General features: G+C 36.7%; 1 protein-coding gene across 7 annotated transcripts in view; it reads left to right on the top strand.

The window, feature by feature from the left end:
* RAPGEF2 (Rap guanine nucleotide exchange factor 2) overlaps window positions 1-25,257 on the top strand; it is a 194,276-nt gene that overhangs the window by 96,201 nt on the left and 72,818 nt on the right. For all 7 annotated transcript variants that reach the window (XM_063421782.1, XM_063421779.1, XM_063421778.1 and 4 more), the window contains exons 5-6: window positions 7,988-8,063; window positions 10,219-10,386. In XM_063421782.1, coding sequence (XP_063277852.1) covers window positions 7,988-8,063; window positions 10,219-10,386 — 244 coding nt within the window. The remainder of the gene's footprint in view (window positions 1-7,987; window positions 8,064-10,218; window positions 10,387-25,257) is intronic.

Below are 25,257 nucleotides of genomic sequence, written 5' to 3'. Positions count from 1 at the left end.
CCCTCTTCCCCCACAGGCAGCGGGGTGGTTTGGGTCCCAAGTTAAGCAAGGAGCTGCAATGATGTCTGAGCCTTTTTTCTCTAGTGAAACACTCCTCCCAGGTATTATTATGCAGCGTGTACTTAGCTGTGATATTGCAAGTGAGTCCCTTCCCTGACACATGAGCTGTTGTATATGAGACTGTAAACATCTAAGCTATCCTATGACATTGGATAAGCCTAATCATCCTTATCCATGGTATGCAGTGAGCTCATGTCTCCAGGATTTGCAAGTAGTGACAGGTCTGCAAATGCCTTTTCAACTTGCCAGCATTTCTGTAAAGCAGCTACTTGCTCTTTCTCAAAAAAAAGAAAACAACAAAAGAAAACAAAAGAACCCAAACCAAACCAAACCAAAAAAACCCCCAAAACAACAACAACAACAACAAAAACCACAAAAAAACCCCCAAAAAACGAAACCAAAAAAGAAAAAGCTACAACAACAACAAAAACCACAAAAAACCCCCAAAAAACCAAACCAAAAAAGAAAAAGCTATAAATAGAATTGTAGGAATTAAATAAGTTAAAATTAAAAAAAAAAAAGTATCTAGTCAATATTTTGATATGCTGATGACCAGTACAGTTTAATTAAAAAGGAATAGTTATTACAAGTCAAAAGCAGCTTGGGCTTCCCTTGCACCTTTACTTGCTTTTCCTGAAAGACAGGCACTATTTCACATGGGAATCAGAGAGGTCAGCCTATATTATCAGATAATTTGATGTTCTGTATAATGAAGCTCTGTATTTTAGCTGACAAACTCTTGCTTTCATAGTTTCCAGAGTGCATCTCCAAGTGTGGGGAGACCCGCTGCCGCCTTCCCCGCTTGCATCATCCCCAGTGGAGCACTGTTCACGTTCGAGTGGCTCTGCATGCATGAAGGGCTCTGCCTTTTCTTCTGAGGGGTCAGAAAATGGCCACGCCAAATTTAGTTTTCATCAGAGCACTTAAGTGTCCCCCTGGGAAAGGCTTGTGCATGTATAGGAGCTTCTTAATTGTAACTTCTTTTCCTTGGCAAGGATGGGTTGGGTGGAGGTCTGGGTTTCAGAGCACACTGATGTGAAACCCAGCTAAACCTAGCTTGGCTACAATAATCATGTAGAGGGTCTGATGCTTTTCATTCTGATCTGGACGTATGAAAATGAAATATGGTGGTTCTTAATGGAAAAGATGCATGAGGAGAAACTTGACCGAATGCCTTATTATGTCTCTAAATGGCAGATAGAAAATCTGTGCCCATTTTGTTTCCCATCTAGACATCTACTTACTACTGCTCTGTATTTCATCAAGCAGTTCAGTGTGACTGGTTGGCTTTACAACTAAATCTAACTAACACTTTGATGTTGTTGCTAGCTGAATGTTGATTATTACATCGAGATTTGATTTGGGGATTTTTTGGAGACCAGACAATTCTGCTCATGTTTATTTCTATATAATCAGATAATGATGCAGTGACTGAAAGCAGGTGCCTGCCATGACCTCCTCAGTCATGGCACTGCTGTGAGGAAGTGGCATGTGCAGGTGGGACATGCAGCACATGACCCATCCAATGGGATGGGGATTCCTCTCTGTGCTGATATTGAGAACTGGAGGATAGAGGGAGGATTGGAAATGCAGTGGATAGCACTTGAATGTAAATGTTGATGGTAATAATAGCATTTACAGGGTGAGGGCTACCTAAGAGCAAATGAAGACACTTTGGCTTAAATTCTAAATATGCTTCATGCAATACCTCTGTATTTAATTTTGGTAGTTTTCTATGAGTCTCCTAAATATAGGTGTCAATGGAAGCAATGTTATTTCTCACAAAAAGTGCTTTGAAGTATTGGGTTTATGTAATTTAAGATCCATTTTTCTCATGAATATGTTAAAAGCTTGAGAAACTAAACTGAACTGTGCATAGCTTTGTGCTTACAGATTTATTAATATTCAGTCTTGAACAGATAAGGATTGGTTGCAGTGGAGCTAGGAGAAGGATAGTGTTTACTTTAATCTCCATGTTTATTTAGATGATCTGCATTGGCAAATATTGCCCATCAGTGATCTTAAACTAATTGTACTTCCCATTTAAAAACTTCAGAACAAAGAAAATTTTTGAATATCTTGATTTCTCTAGTTTTGCATAAAATATTTCAATATTCATGCATAACATTCTACTTTAATTATATTGTAAATTTTGTTATCAAAAAAAAAGCAAAATCTGTATGGCACTTATTTTCTTCTGTACATACACCCCGTAAGATTCTAAGAACTTGAGAAACAAGAAAATTTGCTACTTGTATTTTTCGTTTCATTACAACTTGTCTAAATAGAATATTCTTTTTGATTCAGAGGAAGGGTCAATTAAATCGATTTTATTCTCAACAAGCAACTTTGTTCAAAATATTGCATTTCCATATATGTAAAACTATAACAATATTATCTGCTGAAAAATGTGCACCATAGAGATGACCACACTTTGTGGAGCTTTCTTTGTAAGACTTAGAAATAGTTTTACTAAAACCTTAAGCTCATGTAATGTAGGGAATATCAAAAGAAATAAAAGTTAAGATTACATAGTAGAGGAAACCCCAAATTTTTGTCTGTCCTATTTGCAAAATAATTGTCATTACTGAAATCGAATTTTCTATGTGAGCGATCTTAGATTTTTAAGAGGAAAAAAGAAAAGGGCTTAATGCTGAAAACCTTTTTCTTGGTGTTGTGAGGTTTCCTTCAGATTCCGCATCACTTTTGATGAATGCATTTACATTCCAGTGCTGAGAAATAACTTTCCATTTGGGAGCTGGGTTGATGAAAACAGGAATGTGGAGGCCCAGGGTGAGGGGACAGGGCTGAATGCTGATAGAGAAACATTCCCTCTTCAGTAGCTGCTGCCTCTCCAGCGAGCTTTGCAAAGAGCATCTGTGTGTGCGTGTACGAGGATGTCTGGGGAACTGGGGAAATGGATGCGTCGTGTCTGGGGAAAACTGCCTTGTCCTCCAATGTCATGATGATAAGAGAAAGAATAGCACAAGTCACCTCAATACCTGCAAGTTTTTGGCTGTATCTACGTGTAAGTGCTTATAAAAATTCATATGTGGCTTGTGGCTTTAGAAGCTTCATTTAATTGAAGTGCTTTGTTGTCTTGTTTTATTAGTAAATCTATTAAATTTGAAGGGGAATAGATGCAGACAGTGGTCCTAAATTATTCTGTTGTTGTTCATTAGGCATATTTAAACTACTGTAGTTTCATAATAGCAAAGAGTTTTTTAAATGAAAACTGAGAGTGTAAACTTGGGAAAAATGGAAACACTTAATTTTCTTTTAAAACTTGTCTTCTGTTATCAAGCATGAAACCTGAAAACTGATACCTCTGTTCTTTAGCCAGCTATGTATGTTTTCAGTATAACAAGTTGTAAGCTGAGAAATGCATGTAGTAAGATACACTTATGGATAAGGGAACTGTCATCTCTGATCAGTGTAAATCCAATTTAAAAACCCATTAAAATGCAAATGAAATTGTAAACTACTTACATGGGTTAAAATACCTGCTTTTAATACATTCAGTGAAAAAACTTTAATAGTAATGACTTTATTTGGAAATAGTGCTTTTGAATAGTCAAGCAGGAAATTAGACTTTTCTCAATTGTTTAAAGGAATAGTATAGTTAGGAAGAAATTGCTTGGGAAAAATACTTGGCTGTCCACTGTAAAGTGGATTCCTGTAAATAACAATGTTTTGTATATGGTAAGTTGTTGTTTATGTTTGGAATTTTTTTTTGGGGGGGGGGGAGGTGTTGTGTTATTGTTGTTCTTTTTTATTTAAAGTAGGTTTATATTCACATCACACATTCAGTATCCCTATGGGAATACAAGTACTATGATAGAAAAGAACTCCAGAAGTGAAATTATCTCTAGGACAGGTAGTGAGGAGAGCATCTGTGAAGCTTAATGCTTGGGGAACTTCAAGTCAGAGCTTATGTGGTAGAAGGGAAGAAAAGTGTTGGAAAAGCTGCTGCAAAACAAGGTTCTCTGGGGAATTTAGGCGAGGCAGCAATATCCTGACCAGGCAGCCCTTCTGGCTATCTAAATTACTGTTACAACCTCCACATCCCATATTGACAGCTGCAATTGCAAAGATACCTTTAAACTACCTTATCTTTCTTTGATGGAATTCTCTTATGCACATCACCAGTTTAGAGAAAATAGTTGCAAATCTGTGATTCTTTCAGGTGTAACATTGACTTAGTAGTTGCAAACAAGGTATATTTAGGAGTTGAAATTAATAAGGCTTAATGAGACAATTTTTATTTAAATGATCAGGAATGGTATGATCCAACCAAATGTGAAATGTATGTCTTGTAAAATTGTCTACTGTATTTTAAAAACAGAAATGGAGTTTAGGCTTAAGCTCTCTGTATGCACAGGCTTATCTCACCCTACAGTAAGGGAAGAAGTAAACTTGTCAAATCCCTGATCTATTGAAACCTAATGAAGGCTCTCTTCATTGTACTTTAGCTAGCCAGTACTCATGTCGCCTGTTTTGTGAGAAATCTGGGTAGTCAAACTCACTTTCTGTGGAAAGTCTGGCATCAAGACTTTGTAAAGAATATTGTTTAGTCAAAGTTACTGAAATAGAGCTGATAATCTGTCAGCCCTTCCACTGAAACTTTATTTGCTTGGTACTGTTTCTGTGTGATACCTAACTTCTCACAAGCCAGCTTAGATGCCTGCTTGTGGTCCCTTGTATGGACTTCTCCTGGTATTTCAGAGAACTACAGAATGGCTTGGATTGGAAAGGACCTGAAAGGATTATCTGATGAGGATTCTAAATCCTCTGCCATAGGCAAGGACACCTTTCACTGGACCAGGTTGCTCAAGAGCCCCATCCAACCTGGTGTTGAACAGTTCCAGGGATGGGACATCCACAGCTTTTCTGGGCAACCTGTTCCAGTGCCTCACATTCTTATAATGAAGAATCTGATGAATGGTTTTACATTTTGGACTTTTTTATCAGCTCAGTAAACAGACTGTATCATGTGCTGGGTATTTGCTCCTTCTTATTGCATGCTAATGTTTTAAATAACATGTTTTCAATTAAATTGAGTTTGTTTGGTGGCTTCCTCTACTGAGTGGCTAGTTACTGCAGCTAGGCATTTTGGAGAAGAGTTGTCACAGTAAAGTACTTTTTTGTTTGTCTTTTAATTTTGCTCTTGTGAGAAACTCTGATAAATTAATTCAGATACAGCTTACTGACTTTGATGTCAGTCTTATGAATTGAAACAGCAGGACTGGCAATGCCCTAAGATGCCAGTTGTTTCTCAGAGCTGCACGTCAAACAAAAACCTGTGTTTGGGTGTGGTTCTGCAAGAGATGGTATGCACTGCTGTGATGGATGTTCTACCACAGTCAGAGATGGACAATTCTGAAGTGCCCAGATGTAGTGGACAGTAACAAGAGAGATCCCTAATTTTCACTGATTATGTGATTTCCTCACTGGTGATGAATTTTCACCAGAGATCGGAAGTCAGGAGGTTTAGCTGGTGTGGCCATCTGAGAACTGCAATGCTTGAAAGATCATTTAACTTTCTTGGGGCTTGATTTACTTGTCTTCTTTCTTAAGCACTTCACAAAGTTTGGAGAGTTTGTTTGCAGCCTGAAGTGCCTTGTGATCTTTGGTCAAAGATAATATGTACATGTGATGCACTGTCTGCTCTGATAAATTTCATGCTGTCACAGGAGTCTGAATAGTCCAGGAATGGCGCAGTTATTTGCTGTGAGAACCGGTGCGTTACTTGGGGGTAGAAATCAAGGATTTTCTTTATAGTAACTGAATTCATGCCTACTATCTTAATATGCCGACTACCTGTTCTCTGGTGCTAAAAGGTGAAATCTAAACAATTTATTCAAGAGTAGAAAAGCACATCCAAAACAGTTTGTGTTTTTACTGTGTTTGCTAAAGTCTGAAACTTTTGCATGTCAGCAGTGATTAGCAACAGACAGAAGTTTAAAGTTGATATTTACAGACAGCAGTAGAGGAGGAAGAAAGGTGGAGTTGAAAAGTGTATATGCACTTTCTGTTGAAATGAGTGCTTGCTCTGAGGCTACAAAAATGAGTTGGCAAAAATACAGCACTATGTGTTTTTTAAGTGGGAAGAGAATATTGCTGTGTGCTTCCAACTAGAATATCAAATACATTGACTTATTAATCACCATTTTTTGCATTTTTGTTTTTCAGACAATGATTTGATTTACTTTCTCCTTTCTTTACTCCTCCTTTCTGTTTCTAGGGAAAAGCTGTGGTGTGAATCAGGCTATTGGCTGAGAAAATAAGCTTTGCCACTTGTATAACAGTTTAAGGAACCTGTGTAATGGCTTCATTTTCTGTTATCTTTAAGAGTAGTTGAAATTGTATAAAATTCAAGATAGTATTGTAAAGAACCCTGTGTTTTGTGGCTGGACTGTAGGATGAAGCATGTGTTTACCTCCAGGAAAATAAGCATTTTGTCCAGGGACTTCTTTATTGAATATTTCTTTTCAAGAGGCCTAGTATTCTGGAAAATTTTTTCTATTGTAGAAGTCCCATGTACCATTAAATGCGATTATTATTTTGATGAATAAGCACAGCTGGCATTTCTTTTCAATATCTGACTGCCTTCTTTTTGAGCCTATAAATGTGCTGTTGTCAAGAGATTAGCCTTTGGGGTAGCAGTTAAATTGTTCATTTCTACTAATCGCCAGGCAGGACAGGAGCACAGATATGAACTGGCTAGATAGACTGTTCCAAATTACGTGTGAACTGCAGTTTGCGAGTAAGGAAAAAAAGCTCAAAACAGTTATCTTTCACTAAGACCACAGCTTCAGTTTGTTACCACATGCCAGCATTGGTTAAAATTCAGATGCTACAGTTTTGTTGAGTTAGGTTTGTTTTTCGAGGTGTTGCTCTGGAGGCTTCAGACAGGAAGGTTTCCCATGTCTGTTGCATAGTGCCAAGTGGAAGAAAGGGGAAGGCCAAATAGTTATATTGGCTCTCAGCTATTTTAGGATGGATTGGTTACAGCAAACTTGAACAGGGGTCCTGAAGTCATTTTGGTGTCTGTCCTGCCCTCCAGTCTGTGATGGGAAAGCTCTGGCATTGAGCTGGCATTCTTACCCAGAGGAAGAATCTCACACACCCCTGAAACAAACTTTAGCTGGCTGCCTTTCTTTCACTGTGATGGTGTCTGATTAAGGATCGAACTGTAAAGGTCCTGGATTTCACTGAATCATGTACTGGTTCTCTGCTCTCCACCGTTGTATGTGCCCATTGAGGATTCTTTGCAGTGGACCCTGCAGGTGCACAGATTCATCTAATGCAGGCAGAGCACTCCAGAAACCAAAATAAAAAAACCTTTTCATTTTTTCTTACAGGGAACATAATATCATGTTTAATTATTGCACTATGATGACAATGTCTCATGAAAGGGCAGAACAACCTTTTATCCTCATCTGTTTAATTTGGGAATACACTCATCTTCCTTATTTTATTAATTTCTTTTAAGTAGAAAAGAGCTAATTGAAGTTGATCAGCCTTTTAATTCTTTCTTTGGTATGCCAGTTAGCTTTTGTTAAAGAAATGCAGATAGCTTAGGTAACTTAATACTGTAATGCCAGAAGATACTAGATCAAACTCTCTAATGCTGTTCAGAATCAACTGTGCCTCTTCAGTAGACAGCTCTTGATTGACACTTGTTTTGGTGTTAATAGACTTATATAGCAAATACTCTTAGGGAACTATGTAAATACAAAAGAGACAGCTTTCAGTGTCCATGGGTCTCAGTTAAGTGTTGAAGGACATACGCATGAGACTTGTGTTGTGCATAGGTATGTATATTTTTTCTCTGCTCTACAATATCTGGATAAGATGTAAATATGCTTATGAATTCTGTTACAGCTCTGATTTGTTTTCTAACTGAAATATTTTTGGTTTTCAGTTTTGGCAAGCGTTCTGCCGGCAGCTTCAGACGTGGATGTGAATGCATTGTTTTAGAGCCATCTGAAATGATTGTGGTAAGAATATTTTCAGTCAGTTGCTTTCAGATTTTACGGACCAGCTTTGGTAACACTTCAACTTCCAATGAGACTTAGGATATTCTGGTTTCCACCTGAAATATATTTATTAAAATAAATATAGTTTATTTTAATAAATATAAGATGTCATACCTATAATTTATATTGTTGTTACATTTATTTTTTCAGGTTTCTTGTAAAACTAAAGTTTTTTTGTGCTAGCAAAATAGTTTCTGGGGTTTGTTTTTTTAAGCAGCTTTTATTATTATTGGTAAGCAGATGGTTTAAAGTATTCATCTCAGGTGGATTTAAGTAATTAATGTTTGAATTAAATTTAATCCCAACCGTCTCAGGTTTTTAAGAATAAATTTGAATGTTTTTAAACAACCAACCTCCCTGGGTGAAGGGTGAGGGTATTTTGTTAGCAGCATCTACTGTAGCCCAGTGACAGAACATTGTCTCTGAAAGTTCACAGGCTTAAAAGTTTTTGTTGTCACCTCAGGGTGCATCATCTGAACAAATGCATACTCAATGGGCTATTTTTTTTTTTTCTCTCTGTCACGGAGATACAGATCAGTTCGTAATACAGGCATGACAATTATCTAATCCATATAGATAGCTTAAATATAGACTGTGACACTAACCATTTTTTTCCTAAAAGGTAACGGTTTCTGTAAAACTTGTGGAAGCTCTGGGAAATGTGGTATTACTTTAGGATTGTACTTGTTTATTACTAGTTTGTGTAACTTGAATCTGACCATTTGGGAAACAGTTTGTTGTCCCAGTTTTGTTTTCTAGAGGTATACAACAATTTCACTGCTTGTAGCTGTGTGAATGTCTGTCTATTTCACATGCATTCCTTGTTAAGTTATAAGGTATAAAGATAGTAAGGAGATGACTAAACAACAAGAAATTTTTGGACTCATGGATAATGTTAGGGTCAGAGGCTCGTGTTTGCCAAAAAAAGGTAACTTCTACAGTTTTGGAAGGATGAAATTGAACGCTTCACTTAGGCTATCATAGGAATAATTGTACTTTGAACAGAAAGAATCCTGTCCCCAGAGTTGTTCGGGCACACTAGAGGTGTAGCAGGGTGTGAGTGTGAAGGTGTCAGACGTAAAACAGATACACTCCCTGCTGAGGGGGTAAACACTGCCTGCACTCCTGGTGACTGTGCTCATCCCTTGGAGTCAGTGCACTGAAAGCAGTACTGAGTCACATGGGCTGACTGATGTGTGACACTTCTGACACAGATAAGCTGCAAATACATAGAAGTATTTCATCTAACATTTCCTTGTTGAAAAATATGCAGGAACCTTGCAAGGTACCTCACCTCTCATTCTGAGGGATGGAGTTGAATAAAGGGAATTAACTGAATCCCCCTATATAACCAGTGCGGGAAGCTGTGATTTTTTTCTTCATTTCCTTGTTAGTCTCAAATAACTCGAGTAAGATTTCTATTAGTAGGGTGAACACAGAAGAAATGTTGATTTTCAACCAAATTACTGCAAAAGTATCATTCTCTTCTGAGAAAAACCAAAATTATTAGCTCAAATATTTTCATGGCAGCATACTGTTGTGTAGAAAAGTAGTCTTCAAACTTTAGACAATGAAACTGAGAAGACTCATTTTATACTGAGATATACCTAATAGGTATTTTTTAATTCTCACTTTTGTTGTTTTGAAGTGATTTTTTACGTGTAAATCCAGTCTATTAGAAATTCTTTTATGCCTTCAAAATATTTGAAATGATAAAACCAGTCCTGCCTGAAGAGTGAAGCTTTTGCCGTAGATCGGTTAGGGAAGATGCTGAATAGATGTCAATAGGGAAACAGACAAGTATTCTTTTGTACCAGTTTTCTTTCTGTAGTGTATTGATTGGTGAAATGTTTGTATTTGTGCAAGCGTAAGAAAGGGATGAGGAAGGGAGAATTTTTCTTCTGTCATTTTTGGAAAGGGATCATATTCAGTGATCCTTTTCATACTAATGTTGTTCTGGGTTTTTTTTTAGTAGTGATTTCACACTTAGTGCTAAAAATGCAGGAAACTCAAAGCTGGCTGGTGTTCTTTGAACATACGATTTCTTCTGTTTCAAACCAGAATAAACACTTTTCTCTCTTGTGGGGAAAGACACACTCTCTTGCATCTGTTGTAGGTTGATTACATGGAAGAAAATGAGGAATATTTCCAGCGTCAAGCATCTCACAGGCAGTCTCGAAGAAGGTTTAGGAAAATCAACCAGAAAGGGGAGCGACAAACAATTATTGATACCGTTGACCCTTATCCTGTGGGGAAGCCACCTCTTCCTAGAGGCTACCATACGGTAAGCTGTCTGTATTGATGGTTCACAAAAAAGCAGAAACAGGGAAACTACTGGAAATAACACAGTCAAAATGGCTAAACTCGCTGGTAGCTTTCAAGTGTGCTTCTGTGGGGAGGTTTCCCTTCAAAATGACTGTGAATGTGGCTCCATCAGTACGTGAACGTGTGTGCAGCTTGCATCTTAAGTTTGGAGTTGAAAGTACATTTCTTATGACTGTGAATGTCATGTATTATTTTTTAGTGTTCCAATCATTATGTGACATTGTTAAGGAAATTCTGTTCTTGTTTCCTTTTGCTATAAAGTTACTGAAGAATTAGTTCAGTTTACTGTGTTAAGAGGTCAGTTAGTGAAGCACTCATTCACATATGTGATAACAGGTGTTGCCTGAAAAGGACAGTGCTGCATTGCAGTACATCAAATTGGGTTAAATCTGTAATTTCTTTTTGGAATCGAGAACTTAAATGTAAAATTTAAATTAACTGTTTCTGGTATTTGCCTTTATACTTGGATTTTAGTGAGCTGTATAGTTGGCCCATCATGGAGGAAATCATTTTACTTGATCGCTTTTGGGAGTCAGGGAGGGAATCTCTGTGTGTTTTCAGACTTTCTTTTGAGATTAAAATAAACTAGTAATTAAAACCTATTCTACAAAAAACTCTATATAGCTTTTAAACTGAGAAAAGCTCTATTAGGTTAATACGTTTGTTTTGCATTGATTCCAGCTGTGAGCAAAATACTGGAAAAGCTGTTTGTCTTTGGCTCTCATTTTTTTTGTTTAAGCCCTAAATCTGGTAGAACTATAAAGGTATGGGCATAAATGACTTTGTGCATATTTAATCTCATTGAGCCCCATGGGCTGAATTTTGTACACTGTAAGCCACATACTTATAAATTTGCTGGATGAGAGCTTTAGTGTTTTTAAAATGTCATCTTTGGTACAATGCAGTTGTTAGCTTTTTCAATTTTTCCTTCCTTACCCTTATTCCTTGACTTGTTTGCCAGTTCACTGTATATTCAATGTTTGTCTGTAAGTGTGTAGATGTTTGATTACATCTGTTAATTATACAGGCTTTTCCTCATGACTTGAATAATTACATTTTATGCCAACAGTTTGGTTTTGTTTATACAACAGCTTTTAATGGTTTAATTTTCAGTGCAGTTTTAATTGGCTCTAAATTTAAGGTGAATTGAGCCCAGTTCACTTGGTTGAAGAACAAACATTATATTGGCCTGTTTTTGCATTAAAAAAAAAGTGGTATTGTACTTTGTGAATTACAGAAATAAATACTTTTGTTCATATTATTTAGACTGTGTGTGTTGTGCTTAGCAAACAGTGGTAGTGTGATGTGTACCTGACTCTAGGAGGGGCAATATTTAGGTTACATAGTGCCATTTGCATTTGTAGGTCCTTGCCTGTTGTATAAATTTCACTTTAGGTGTGCCTGATGAGTTTTTGTAAGCTTAACTGGTACTTAAAGCAAAGGTCCATTCTGTGCTGTTCTGTTGTGCAAGTTCATAATGGTTTTGTGTATGTGCTGGGAAATCCATTGCAAGCGAGATTTCGTTCTAAGATGGAAGAGATTGCCAAATAAACTGTAAAATTTTGCAATAATTGCAGTCAAATGTTGCTTGTCAAAGTGTAGTATAATCATATGACTGACTGTATTATTATTTTCAAGGCAAATAGAGTCAATAAGTTCAAATGAGTTTTAAAGTGTAGTTAAGACTTCATGCTGTTCCATTTCCTCCTATTTTTACAGTATTTGGTGATCTTGTAGACATTATTCCCTCATTCACTTCTGCTAGCAGTGTTATTTCTATTGCTTTAACCATACATGTTACAGGCTGTGTTGTCTTTTCGCCCTTCCTATTTTATGTGCAGTGACCTCATTTTATTGGTCTTAATTTCTTGAAAAATTGACTGAAAAAACCCAGGATTTTTTTGGAAACACATAAGAATTCAAGACATATTATAGCATATTCTTGTGGACTTGTTGCCCATCTATTCTTTGGTCAGCATCTGTCATGATGTCGTCTTTGTTTCTGCTTTTTAATTTTTGATAAAAAAAGATGGAAGCATTAAGTTAAATTGAAAAAAGATTAATATGATATAGTTTTTTCAAGTTTGCTCTGCCATGTGCATGTATTCTAGTTTAGGTGTTATGTACATGAGACTCAAGGTAATGAAGCTGCTTTGATAGTATCCTCAAAATCTTCACCATGTGTAATTTTCTTATATACTGTTTTATCCTTAATCCATAGAGTTAGCATGTAGAATTATTATTTTGGTTGTTGATAAATGATTATGCCTTATTTGCAGTAGTCTCTGACGGCTTTTCTTCAGAAGGTTCAAACAGTATTTTCTGAAGAAAGTTTTCTATATCATAAAAGCATAGAGTGAAAGGTAGAGATGAAATGCAGATGCATGGTGCGCTTTTCAAGAATTAAAAATTAAATGCAGTGCTCTCAGTTGCAGCATGGCTTTCTGCAGTAGAGCCAACTTGTATGGGATGGTGGACCCTCATTAACATGATTTTAACATTATCTTCATAGTGGTGGAACGTACTATGGCATGTCTGATAATGTTCATCTTTTCCTTTCCTCCTATATGGCATTCATTTCATTTTGGCTCACAGGAATGCACTAAACCTCAGGTATTGTAACTTACTGTGTATGGTCCACTAACAATTTACTTGTGGGTTTGCAGTGTGATTGAATAATCCTGATGCTGCATCATGACTAAAATTGCCTTCTAGCCTTTGCTTTGATAGTCCAGCAGTCTCATGGTGATACAAAAATACTTATGCAAGGGTGAAATTTATTGACAGCATGATGTCGCTTGCCCAGCTTGATTGACCTTCCTTACTTTGCACCCTGTGATGTGTAGGAATGAGAACTATAAACAAAGGGCGTATATCAAATATTTAGTGTTTGGCAGACACTTTATTCAAGTATCTCCTTCATGACACAGAGGACTTAATCTTTGATTTTGACTTAAAAAATTGGCCCCCGTCACCATTTATTACCTGTGTGTCAGTAAAATGGGGAAATGGAGTGTGACAGGATGAGCAGTAGAGAAAGTAAAAAGGGCTTTGCAGTGGTGTTTCTTGCTTGTCTTCCATTCTGATGGTTTCTACTGACTCAGTACAAAGATTTTGTAGGCAAAGTATGTCTAAATGGCCATTATCTGAAACACAGCTTTGCCAAGCTAAGCAGAGGAAGGTGCCCAAATAAGTCAAGTATCTTGGAATGGTACTAAACCAAAAAAATATGGAAGTTTTTCCTGATACCAGACCTCAAATGCACTCAAAGCGATCTGAAGAGTGGACTGGCATCTTTTAAACTTCAGTGGCATTTGCAGGTGCTCTTGGCAATGCCAAAAAAAATACTGAGCATGTATCAGATACAATATTTGAGAAGAATGTATATTATCAAATTGTTAAATGTCCCCACTTTTATGCTTGAGAAATCTCTTGTGATAGACCTGAAAACAAATTGAAACTACTTAACTGTTTTTAGGTTAAAAATTCTCCCTTTCTTCAAACATTGCTTTGATCAATTGTCATGATTTTTTTTTAATCAGGAAATGTGTTTATTTTAAAAGTTCCTCCTGTGTCACATTGTTAAATTCATTTATCTAAAACAGGTAGAGGGTTCAAATTTCAGTTGTTTCCAGTATCATAGAGAAGGGATTTCTGGGCTGAAACGTTCTTTTTCTTCAAAACATACAGAACACTTCTTTTAGGAACCCAGTTCCTTATCTTCAGATCACTGCTCCCCAGTTTTTCACTGGCATGATCCTAAGTAACCTACTAAAATACTATGTTTAAGAGTGATAATGTCCTTCTCAAATTATGGTAGGAATTTGAAAGACTTTGCAGTATTTTATAACTTTCCCTAATTTCCCTTTGAAAGATCATTTGAAGTTAAATCTAGTGTTGAGTATCGGTACTTAGGCATGTTACTTTTGGAACAAGTATTGGTGATTTCTAGGGTAAGGAAAATAGAAACTTTGTTGTATATGGAAATACTATGAATGTGTTTTATCACACAGATAAAATTACATCCCTTTTTTACCAACCTTATAGTTTGGTAAACTTGATCAGTTTTGGGAAAACTTTTTTGGGAAAAGAACCCCTCAAAGCCAATAAGTTTGAGCTGCTCTCACTTGAGTCTAGAAAATGTTTGCTTGTGCTTCTCCTGTGTCAGAAATGTTTGCTTTTGCTTCTCATGTGTCAGAAACATCTTTAACTAGATTAGTGTTAATGTCTCCTTACTTAATAGCAGAAATAGGATTTTAACTCCTGAATGTGGATTTTCATTCTGTGTGTACCTATACTTAAGGCTACATTATATTTTCAGTGCAAAGCCTTTGTTTAGAGTTATTTCACTGAAACAAGTGTGAACCCCTTCTCCTGAGAACCTGCATGGCTTGACTTCTGCTTTAGACTGTTTGTTGTTGTTGTTGTTGTTGTTTGGGGTGTTTTTTTTTAAATACTTGCAAAATGAAAAGTCATCTGTGGAATGATTTTTAAAAAAGGATAGACTTTCTTGTAATATCTTACTGCCAGTAAATTTTGTGGCTGCCTCAGTGCGTCTGTGAAGAATTAGTCATGCTTGGTCTGAGTGTTGCTGAGCTGGCTATTGTGTATATAATTTATGGAATATTTGGCATAAATTGACACAAGCTCATGAAGGAAAAATGACTTTGTCCAAAAATGAGGTGTGTTCTTTAGTGTCAGAGAGATTACGAGTAGTAATTTATAGGTCGCTGTTTTGTGATAGTCTGTGTCTCTCTAGCCTTGGAATGTAAGCTAAGATGTGGGCTTTTACTAGTCTGTACTGTAGCCTTTACTTTGCTAAAGGCAAAGTATCAAGTCTTACTGGGGTATATTTAAAGAGGTGCAGGTAGGCCTGTAAGAATAATGCTGAAGCACCTGCAGATAGCCCTGAACAGAAGGATGGTGTGTGGTGTTCTACTCTGTGTGAATCTCTCTAGATTTGAATTAGTTAACAGGCGTACAAAATTTGCTGCTATTGCATTCTCAGCCAGGCATTCTATAGCCAGCTGCTGAAATCCCTGCAGAAGGGCTCTCTGCCTTTAGTAGCCTTCCTTATCCCATTCAGCTTGAGATTCACGTGGGGTGACAATCCATTTATCCGGTGTTGGAAAGAAAAGAGCGGTGGGCACGGAGCCATCAGTAACCCCGGCTTCTACCCCGGCCACAGGCATGTAACAATTTTATCCTCACACACTGCTGTGGAGCATTGTGAGATGTGCTGAGGGCAGACAAGTATTCCTTCTGGATTTTATTTGAAGCAGTTGGCTGAAAATGTGAATGAGAGGAGGGCTGGAAATTATACCGTGTCTAATATTGCTGAGTCAAATCTGATCTGTGGCCATGACTCCCTGAAAAAATAAGCATGAGAGTTTTTTCCTAGCTTTTTTTTTTCTCTGTGTGTGTGTGCTATTTTTAGAAAAGGATAAGCACCTTCTCACTTCATAGCAAATTGTAAAAAAGTGTCTTCCTGCTCCTATCTTCTTTTAAAACTAACAGGGCAAAGCATTGGCAAAGTAGCCTTTTATTTCCTGATAAGGTTTGGATTCCCATTGTCTGCCAAGAATCTGAAACACCTGGATTGAAAATTATGTTCAGATTGTTCTGTTTTATGAAACAAATTTGACTTCACCTTTCTTTTGTCTGCAAAATGACATTATAAAATTGTTGTATATTGTATAGCTACATTTACGAAGTATTTAAAAAAAAACACATGATTTTTTTCTGCCTAAATTTCATGCAAAACTCTGATCGTTTTCCTTTATTCAGTGAGTGGCTACTGAAGTGACGTGGAAGTTTATAAGATAACAAGCAGTGTTTTCTGCTTGCTAACAAAGTAGATGAGAACTCCAAGAAGTTGATTCAATTTTTAGCGCTTTGTTACAGAAGTCTAGTATAATTTGGGATGAGGTTTAATGTTAAAAACCAGAAAAATACCATTGCTTCTCTGCATGTTTGCTTATATGTTGTAAAATAAATGCTTTAAAATACATGTTGCTGCATGTCCTTCCATGTACCACCCTACATATGATCATGATCACAAAATACCTCGTACTTTGCTTGCTTTTCAAAAGTGTGGACTTTGCAGTATTGTGATGTGGCTTGATAAACTGTATTCATGTTAGTGCGTTGTATTTTACATAGTAAATTGATGCCATTCTTAGTTGTCTTGTGGAATGTCAGTTGTTTTAAATTAGTTTGAATCAGTAGAAACAGTTGCCAGATAACCAGTCACCCAAACGCTGTCAATCTTTCAAGCCTGTAAATAGCTGCAGCTTTTAATATTCCCGAGGATTTTTAGAAATATTTAGAACTGCCATTCTAGTACAAGATCATTTAATAAAACAAAAAACAAACAATAGACTCAATCATGAGTTACCCACATTAATAATAAGAAAAGGTTGCTTCTTGGAAGAAAGAACCACATCTAAGAAAATTATTTGGTAGGACAGTGGGCAAAAAGGTGTGGTAGACACAATGAAAGCTTGACTTTGTGAGAAGGTGTAAAGGATGTGGAGAGGGTGGAGGGAAAAACAATTTTTTAAGCGTTTTTGACCTTAGAAATGTCACAAGTGTATTTACAAATGAAAAAAGTGCCCAGAGAAGCAAGTGGGGACAAATACACTTGGTTGTCAGAAATGTTTGGAGTGCAGGATGTTCAAGGGTTTTGGCTTTAGAGACTCCTATGAGTTATGGTACCTGGACCTGTTTAAATAGATTCAATCTTGGAACTTGCTGGTAACTGATTTTTCCCCAGAGAAAGGAAAAATGTGAGGAGGAAGGAAGCTGAGAAGGTTCTGCTCTGTGGCATATGTACACACGAAAGCAAGAAGGTTCCCTCACACAAATAAAAGTTGAACTGAACTCACTCTATTCCTGGTTATGACAAAATTAATTTAAGTAATGTCAGCAGAAGAAGATAATTGTGTACACACCTAAATTTGCAGAGTATTGCTGATGAGAAGTAGCATGGTATGCAAAGTTTTAAACACGTTAGCATAAATAATGCATGCTTGTTTGCCCAAACAAATTTGTCTCTATTAATAACAAAACAGTATAAAATAATTTAAGATTTCTAGTGTTTGTGTTGAAAATAAAATACACTGTATTGATTGTTCCATTAATAAAAGATAGGGACTAGTTCTTAACACTGCCAAATGTGAATGTCCTTTTACCAGGAATGATATTTGTTAAGTTGCTTTTCATCATCTACAAAATCCAGTGTGTAATTTCAAAAGCAACTGCTTTTATTATTCCATGATGGTGATGACCTGGTCATGATTTCAAATGAGCTTGGTGTGTACATCATAATGGGAAGTAATACAAAATACTTAATAGATATACTTAGTCTGTATATTTGAACACATCTATAACATTCATTCCTGAAGAGTGTGACATGCACATGTTAGGTGCATTTTGAAGTGAGACACTACAAAAATTGTGGGATAATTTAACATGAAATGCGAAATGCTTGAGATGATTTGGGCAGCTCATGGTAACCACTTTTTTTATAATGGAAATTGGATGTTTCTTCATGTGAACATCCACTGGAAACATTAAAATGGCAATAAGTAATTCCCATCCCTGTGTTCTGTGTGTTCTGGCAAAACACCACTTTTTTAGCCTCACAGCCTCTTTCCTTCATCTGTGTTTTAAGGGAACATTACTGTTTCAAGTTATGTATTAAGTTTAGTATTAATATTAATACATGAGCAATGCTATCATTTCATTTTGTGTAGCACCCAAAGCAAAGTAAAATTGTTAGTTCATCCCCCTTTTAGTAATGACTAGTGGCAAGCTAATGTAAAATTAATGACATGCAGTGTGTTATTTACTCAACTTGCAGCTTCTGTCAGAGGTTGTCTATTTTTATAAATTACCTCATCCCTACTGCAGAACTCTTATATCCATTGGGATTTACTGTTCTTCCATTCCCTTTGGAAGGGCTCACATTGATGTCATAACTGGGTTTGTAATTGTGATTAGATTTGGAAACTCAAAGAGAAACATTGAAGTTATGCAGTATTTTCTGAAACTGAAGTGTCAGTAATATTTCTGAGGGTTTTTTTCTGACATATTGATGACTCTAGGTCCTGTTTACAGCTTGTGGAGTTGCCAGTGACCACACATATGTAAAACTTTGGTTAATAACAACCTAGATTTTCTAGAGCAGCATGATTTTATTGCTGCTACTGACTTGTGATGTGCTCTTTTATACTATATGAAGGATTGTTTTTCTGAGATGTAGGGTATAAAACTAAATGTGAGGTATGTCATCAAAGCAAAAAGCTGTTCATGCAGCAGAAAAACGGATTGTTCATAACTCTTTTCTAAATTGGTCATTGTACAATGTAACTAAATACAAATACTGAATTTCCACCACTTGGACTCAATGATCCTTGTGGGTACCTTCCAGTTCAGCAGATTCCGTGATTCTGTGATAAGAACTAAGGAAAATCTAAAAAGCAAATATATACATGTGTAAAAGGATATCCTCATTAACATGCATTTGTTCAGTTAGAAACACTGTTTGTATATAAAGTACATATGGGGAAATCGGATCTGCCATATTATATTTGTAGAATGCCAATACAGATCCTTTCAATGCTGGGATTTCTGTACTGATGAGTATCATCATGAGTATCATGAGTGGTAGTAGTAGTGCAATAGTTTACCCACTAAAGGATGGAAAGAAGCTGTAGGTTCATTTTTTCCCCAAGCATCTGAGCCACTGTTATGTGACCTGAGCTTGACATAGTGACTTTGAGATAAAATTATTGATATTAGTAGGTGTTTCTGAGTACTTTTAATAAAGCCTTGTATTTGACTTGACTAATTTCAAATTACCATTTTGCTGAGTGAATTTCACAGCTCCAAAAAAAAAAACAAATTTAGTGGTTAAAATATCCTAAGTAACTAAGAAAGTACAGAATTGAAACATGGGGAAAGTGTAATGTTCCAAGAAGGCAAAGGCATTCTGGCCTGGATCAGCAGTGGTTGTCACCTTTTACTCAGATCTGGTGAGGCCACTCCTGGAATCCTCTGTAAGTTTTGGGTCTCTCACTACAAAAAGTACATTGAGGTGCTGGAGTGTGTCCAGTGTGTAATGGGCAAACCCTTTTCAGCTTTTTTGGGCAGATGTTTGTATTACAATGCCCAGGCTATATCCTGCTGAGTGTAAATGCCATTATGCTTGGCATTTACACTTACTTGCATCCTTCATTGGGTGACAGTTCAATTCAGGAGAGCTAAGAAGTCCTAAGTAAAGCAAGGTAGTTACCTTGAATGTACCACAAGGTTTTTGTGTGAATTCTTTCCCTGTCCCTCACTCTCCTGCAGTGTAGACATACTTTTAAAGTATTTTTTTTATTTCTTGTATTTACACTTTTCTGATGAAAAACTTTTTTAATTTTTTCATGAAAAAAACCTTTGTTTTTTAATGGAAGGTCTAGTTAAAGTGTTAGCATTCTGTTGTATGTGTAATGTGTATTGGGAGCTGGGCTTTAGGTTTGAGTGATTTGCCTTAATTATATTTGAATTTTTAGACAGCAAAGTTTTGACATGCAGCTGGAGCAGCTGGCAGGTGTTGTGTATTGTTGATGTGGCTGGCAGAAAACCTATACAGATTGTGTTCTCACTCCATTTTGCATTATTGTATGTGCATGTGTGTGTGCGCGTGTTGAAATGTAAAATATTTTACTTTTCCTTCTTCTACTTCTAAATTATGTATTACTCCTGAACACTGTAATTTGGTGATTATAAAAGCCTTCAGCTAACTGGTTTTAAAGTCTTCAGATGATCTGTGGTGCACAAAAGACCACTTTAAGAATTCTGACACCAGTCTTGGAATACAAAACAGTGTAGAACCAAATTACAAGGGGCACTCTGGTAGGTGCACTTCTACCTATTTGTCTTTAACACATTGATATCTAGGTAGCTGATCTTGTAATTGCAAGAAAACAACATAGTGTTACATTTGCAAAATGGGACATCCATCAAGTGATCGTTGTTGACTTCCTGATTTATTTGATTGGAGAAGAGGAAAGGGAAAAGGCATTGCTTAGAATTAAATTCACTTCATTTGAAGGCTATAATCTCGTGGTTTGACTTTCTTTCTATATACAACCAATTTGTCTCATTTTGCTTGATAATTACTTTAAAAGTAAAGGCCATGAAATTGCATGGGGTTTGTTACTGATAAAAGGTCTGTATAAATTATTTCTGTACAGTTGCTAGAGGCAGGGCACAAAACTCTCAGGAAATGTTAGTGCATGCTGCCTTACACAAGAGAAGATATGCAGGGCCACAAGAAGAGAGTTCTCCCAAAAGAAAAGAAAATGATCTTACACTGGTAAACTCTTTAGTGTTGATTTTAATTGGGAGCCCCTGGAGTAGGTTCTTCAGAGAGTCTCCTGGCATGCGACTGTGACTGGAGACAAAAACAAGAGTTATTTCCCTCCAACAGACAAGTGAGTGAAAATTCTCCATAACAGCAACCAGCTCTTTCAAAGTTAAACTTCCTCAAAACACCAGAGACAAGTAGTAAGTTACTCTGGGAGATGTCCAAGTACACATGAAAAAAGATGAACAGACTGTCTGGTGGTTTTCTGCTGCTCTACCTAATCTGCACCCTGAACAGAATTTCAGATTCTTCCTTAAAGCTTCTAACTAAGAAACTGTTAGAAAGCGTATTATATTAGCTTAGAATGAAAGTAATGCCCCCCCCCCTACTGCTGAAGTCACCCAGTGAAGACATAAACAACAAAAACCAACAGAAAACCAGCTAGCATTTATAGGAGACTGAAAAATCTGGGATTTGTTTGTTTTTAGTCCATTAATATTTCATATTGAGACATTAAATAATTGTTCCCCTGCCTTGGTTGGTCTCAGATACATTCAGTTCTATGCCACAACAATCACCCTTGTAATGCAAATATGTCAGCATAAATAGGTTTCAATGGGGCTGCTACTGACCACAACAATATGGAATTTGGACAGTTGATTGACCGCGGAAAAATCCCTGGGTTTTATTTTTATCTTTTACAGTGAAGCAGTAGGATACACATGAAAGAGATATACAGTCATCCACCTTCTTTAAAGTTTTCCCACAGTGTTCTATAGCAAAGAATGTGAAATTTTAGGGTTGCCTCGCATAAATGAAGGACTTGTGTCCCTGGATTCCTGCTGTGGAATTGGTATGAACACAAAGATATGTGGGAGTTTTTGTGGATCTTTTGTTAGTTCGTTTTTCCTCCAAGACAGTGGGCAAATTTGTATCTCAGTAGTGAACCTTGTTCCCAGCAGTTCTGGATGTCAAAGCGCTGTTTAGATCTGGTAGAGACAACCTGCTGCTCCCGTATGCTTGACACCATAATTCTTGACCTTAAAAGTGTGTTTGTTGTTTAGCTTTCATACTTTTTTCCCCAGTTTAAAAACAGAAAGCAGATTCTCACCTTCTCTGATGCAATTACTATGCCATTGTTAAATCTGGTCGTCTCACTAATGTGAGAAAGTTCTGTAAGTGTTGAGAAAGACTTCCATCTATCCTGACATAATGCATTTTTTCCACTTCTGAAGTACTGAAACAGTTAAAGAAATGAAACTAATCTGTGACCATTCTGCCAACTGAAGTCATTAATATTGCATTAATAAATGTTATCCCTAATTTTTAAAACTCAGTAATGATAATGTATAGTTTTAAAGCCATGTTAATATGCATTCAGCTTGAGGCTTGTGTAAGAATGAGCTCTTTGTTTTGTGTAAAAATCACAGGTAAATCAGTTAAATGTCACATAAAGTGACTTCATAAACATACGTATTGTATATGATTTTGACCTAGCAGGAACACAAAAGAGAGTTGTGGTGGTGTGGTTTTTTTGTTTGTTTTTGTTGTTGTTTTGTTGTTGTTGTTGTTGGGTTGTTGTTGTGCGGTTTTTTTTGGTTTTTGGGGGTTTTTTTGGTGGGTTTTTTTGTGTGTTTTTTGTTTTTTTGGGGGGGTTTGTTTGTTTGTTTTGTGGGGTTTTTTTTTGTGGTTTTGGTTGGTTTTTTTTCCTAAAAGCATTGTTAAATGAAGAGCATAAATAATTATGGAGACTAGAGAAAAGTTTTTCTTCTGTGGTGCTGTGGTGAGTCTTTGCTCAAGTCACTAGTTTAGATACTCTGGAAATAGGACATCTTGTCACATTTTGGATGAGTGACCATCCATAGGTTTTCTTCATATCTGTTCTAACATAGTTGTTGAACATAAGAGAATTTGATAGCAAGTATTTTAGATGAATGCTATGCCTTGCTCCCATTTTAAGAGGATGGCATGCAAATAAAAAGTTTGCTGTACTGAAAGCAGAGTTGTGCACAGAAGGTGACAAATGAGTCTGCTGTCATAGGGAAGATTGGCAGGCTCTACGGCACATCCACTCGGCTGAGGCACCAGCCCGACTGCTCTGAGCCTGTCATTATATTAAAGACCTGGATTATAGATTCATCTGCAGCAGGAGTTCAACAGAAGGGCATTTGTTCAAATGGTCTGTAACATTAGTAAATGTGTTATCAAAACAGCACACACCACTCCATTGTAAGTCTTGCTTGGGTGTCACCAGCTGTGCAGTGAGCATTGTTATAGTAATGGCAGTGCCACAGCCTTCGGAATTAAAAAAAATAACATGATGAATACTGTTACTTTATCTGTGTGTTTTGGCCAGAGTGGTAGTTTAGTACCTTGGGGAACATTTTTGGTAATTTTCTTTTATTCAACAGTCTTATTTAAAGTTCTCAAAGTTCTTGAGAAAATACTAATAGGGATAGGTATGCCTACACTGTCCCACATCTGCTTTATGCTGACAAATAGGAACTCGCTTGCTTGAAATTAGGTCATATGGCCAGAGATTTAAATTGCCGGCAGTAAATTAGTCTGAATACTTTAGAATGAGACTTATGTATTGTATGGGACATTTAAATGTATCATAGCATTTTGAGTGAATGATTGTTCTGGGTTTTTAGTTGTTTCAGTTGCTGTTTTTAAATCTGATGAGAGCAACAGATTGTTACATAGTAATCTCTCTGTTAGTGGTTAGTGGGAGGCAGAGAACACCAGCATTATAAAATTCAGCAGCATACTCCAGGGAGCTTAGCAGTTTTGTGTCCCATAGCCCTGAGCTTAAATTTAAGTTTTAAACTTCCACTTGTGAGGAAGTGTGGAGGACAGGGGAAAGAAATGATAACTTTGCCTTATTTTTCTGGAAGTTGTGTACTACATTCTTGCACTCTTCAATTTAGCTGTCTGTTACTCTACCTACACAGCTGTGTAATATCTGTGTAATTGTCCCTTCACTGTGAATGTTTTTTTAAGCTACTGGAGTCATGCAGTGGCAGTAAATTCAGTGACCTTAGAGTGTTCTGTTGGTTTTTGACGAGATATTTGAACATGAAGGAAATGATACTTTACATTGTGTTTAAAGGGAAAGGGAAAATGTGCTGATAATTTCTGATTTTGAGGTACTTCAGGAAAAGAGTGGTCTCTGTGTATGTAATCCGTATAAAAATTTAAGTACTTCTGTAAGTAGTTATGAGTTAAGGTAACTGCTTGAAACTGAGGAATTGAGGTAATCTGTTGTTACAGCATTTGTCATTAACCTAAAAAGGTTTAATACTCCAGGCATTGTTGGCACTGCTTAGAATGATATCCATGTGAGATGGTGTTCTAGAATGTAAAATAGTTGAGAGACATTACAGGCAGAGGATACATGTTGCTGAGATCTCTCCAGTTTCTACCTAGAATTCAGTTTTGTTTGTGAAACCCTAATCCTATGGGGTAGTCCTAGGATGTCCATACATTTGTGGTCACTTTTGAAATGGCTTTTAGCATTCTTTTCTGTGACTTATAAAGGGACACTAGATTTTTTAAAAAATAAATACAGTATTTTGAGAGCAGCCAGGGATAGCTCATAATGTGCAATTACTGCATGTCAGGTTTATTAATGTTTCACTTTAATAGCCTGAAAAGATCTGCAAAACTGTCTTGCCTTTTTTTTTCCCAAACTTAAGTCTAAGCAAGGACTTCTTACATGGGTTTTGAAAAACCCATGAACAGAAAGTTGCAGGTTGGTTTTCTGTGATGTATTTATACTTGTTTATGAAACTTTCCACACTATATTTTTCTTGTGTTTTGCACTGATTTAAATTCAAATAATTTTTCACTGTAACCGATAACAATTCACTGGACTTGTACTTTAATGAGTTACAGGTAAGTATTTTCTGAACTGAAAATGGACAGTACATACAGTCACACCATACCTGGAAGTAGGGGCAGTTGGGGAGGAAGGAGTAGGGAAATGGAATTGACCATTCATTTCTTAAAATTATTTTGACTAACAAATTGTTTGTGAGTGGTGTTTTCTTCACATAATTTCATAAATGTCACTTTCCACATTTTGAGTGTAAAGAGGTTATTTTTCTATTTTGGAAACCACAAAGTTTTAGTCAGTCTGATGCATGTGAACATAGTTAGATAAATAAAAAGTTCTGGATTCATGTACAAAATACTGGCTTAATGTACTAATAGGATGAGTAGAGGTGTGTAGTGGTGACCAGCATAAGTAGTAAGAACGTGTTTAATGGCAATGTTATATGAAAGTTTTGTGTTTCACTACTGCTTCAATGGGTTTAATCATGTTTTCATGTTACTCATAGCTTACGGCACAGAAAGCTATGGTGGATTTTAGCTGGAAATATCAACTGATGCAGAGAGGATGTGTGTTGATAATTACATGTGTGACGGAGTTCAGAAAGTGGTGTGCTGCCTTCCTGTGCCGGGGAG

This window comes from Prinia subflava, chromosome Z, assembly GCF_021018805.1.
Source record: "Prinia subflava isolate CZ2003 ecotype Zambia chromosome Z, Cam_Psub_1.2, whole genome shotgun sequence".
In the NCBI taxonomy this organism is placed as follows: domain Eukaryota; kingdom Metazoa; phylum Chordata; class Aves; order Passeriformes; family Cisticolidae; genus Prinia; species Prinia subflava.
Note: the sequence above shows the minus strand (reverse complement) of the source record. Positions and strands in the feature narration are given on the sequence as shown.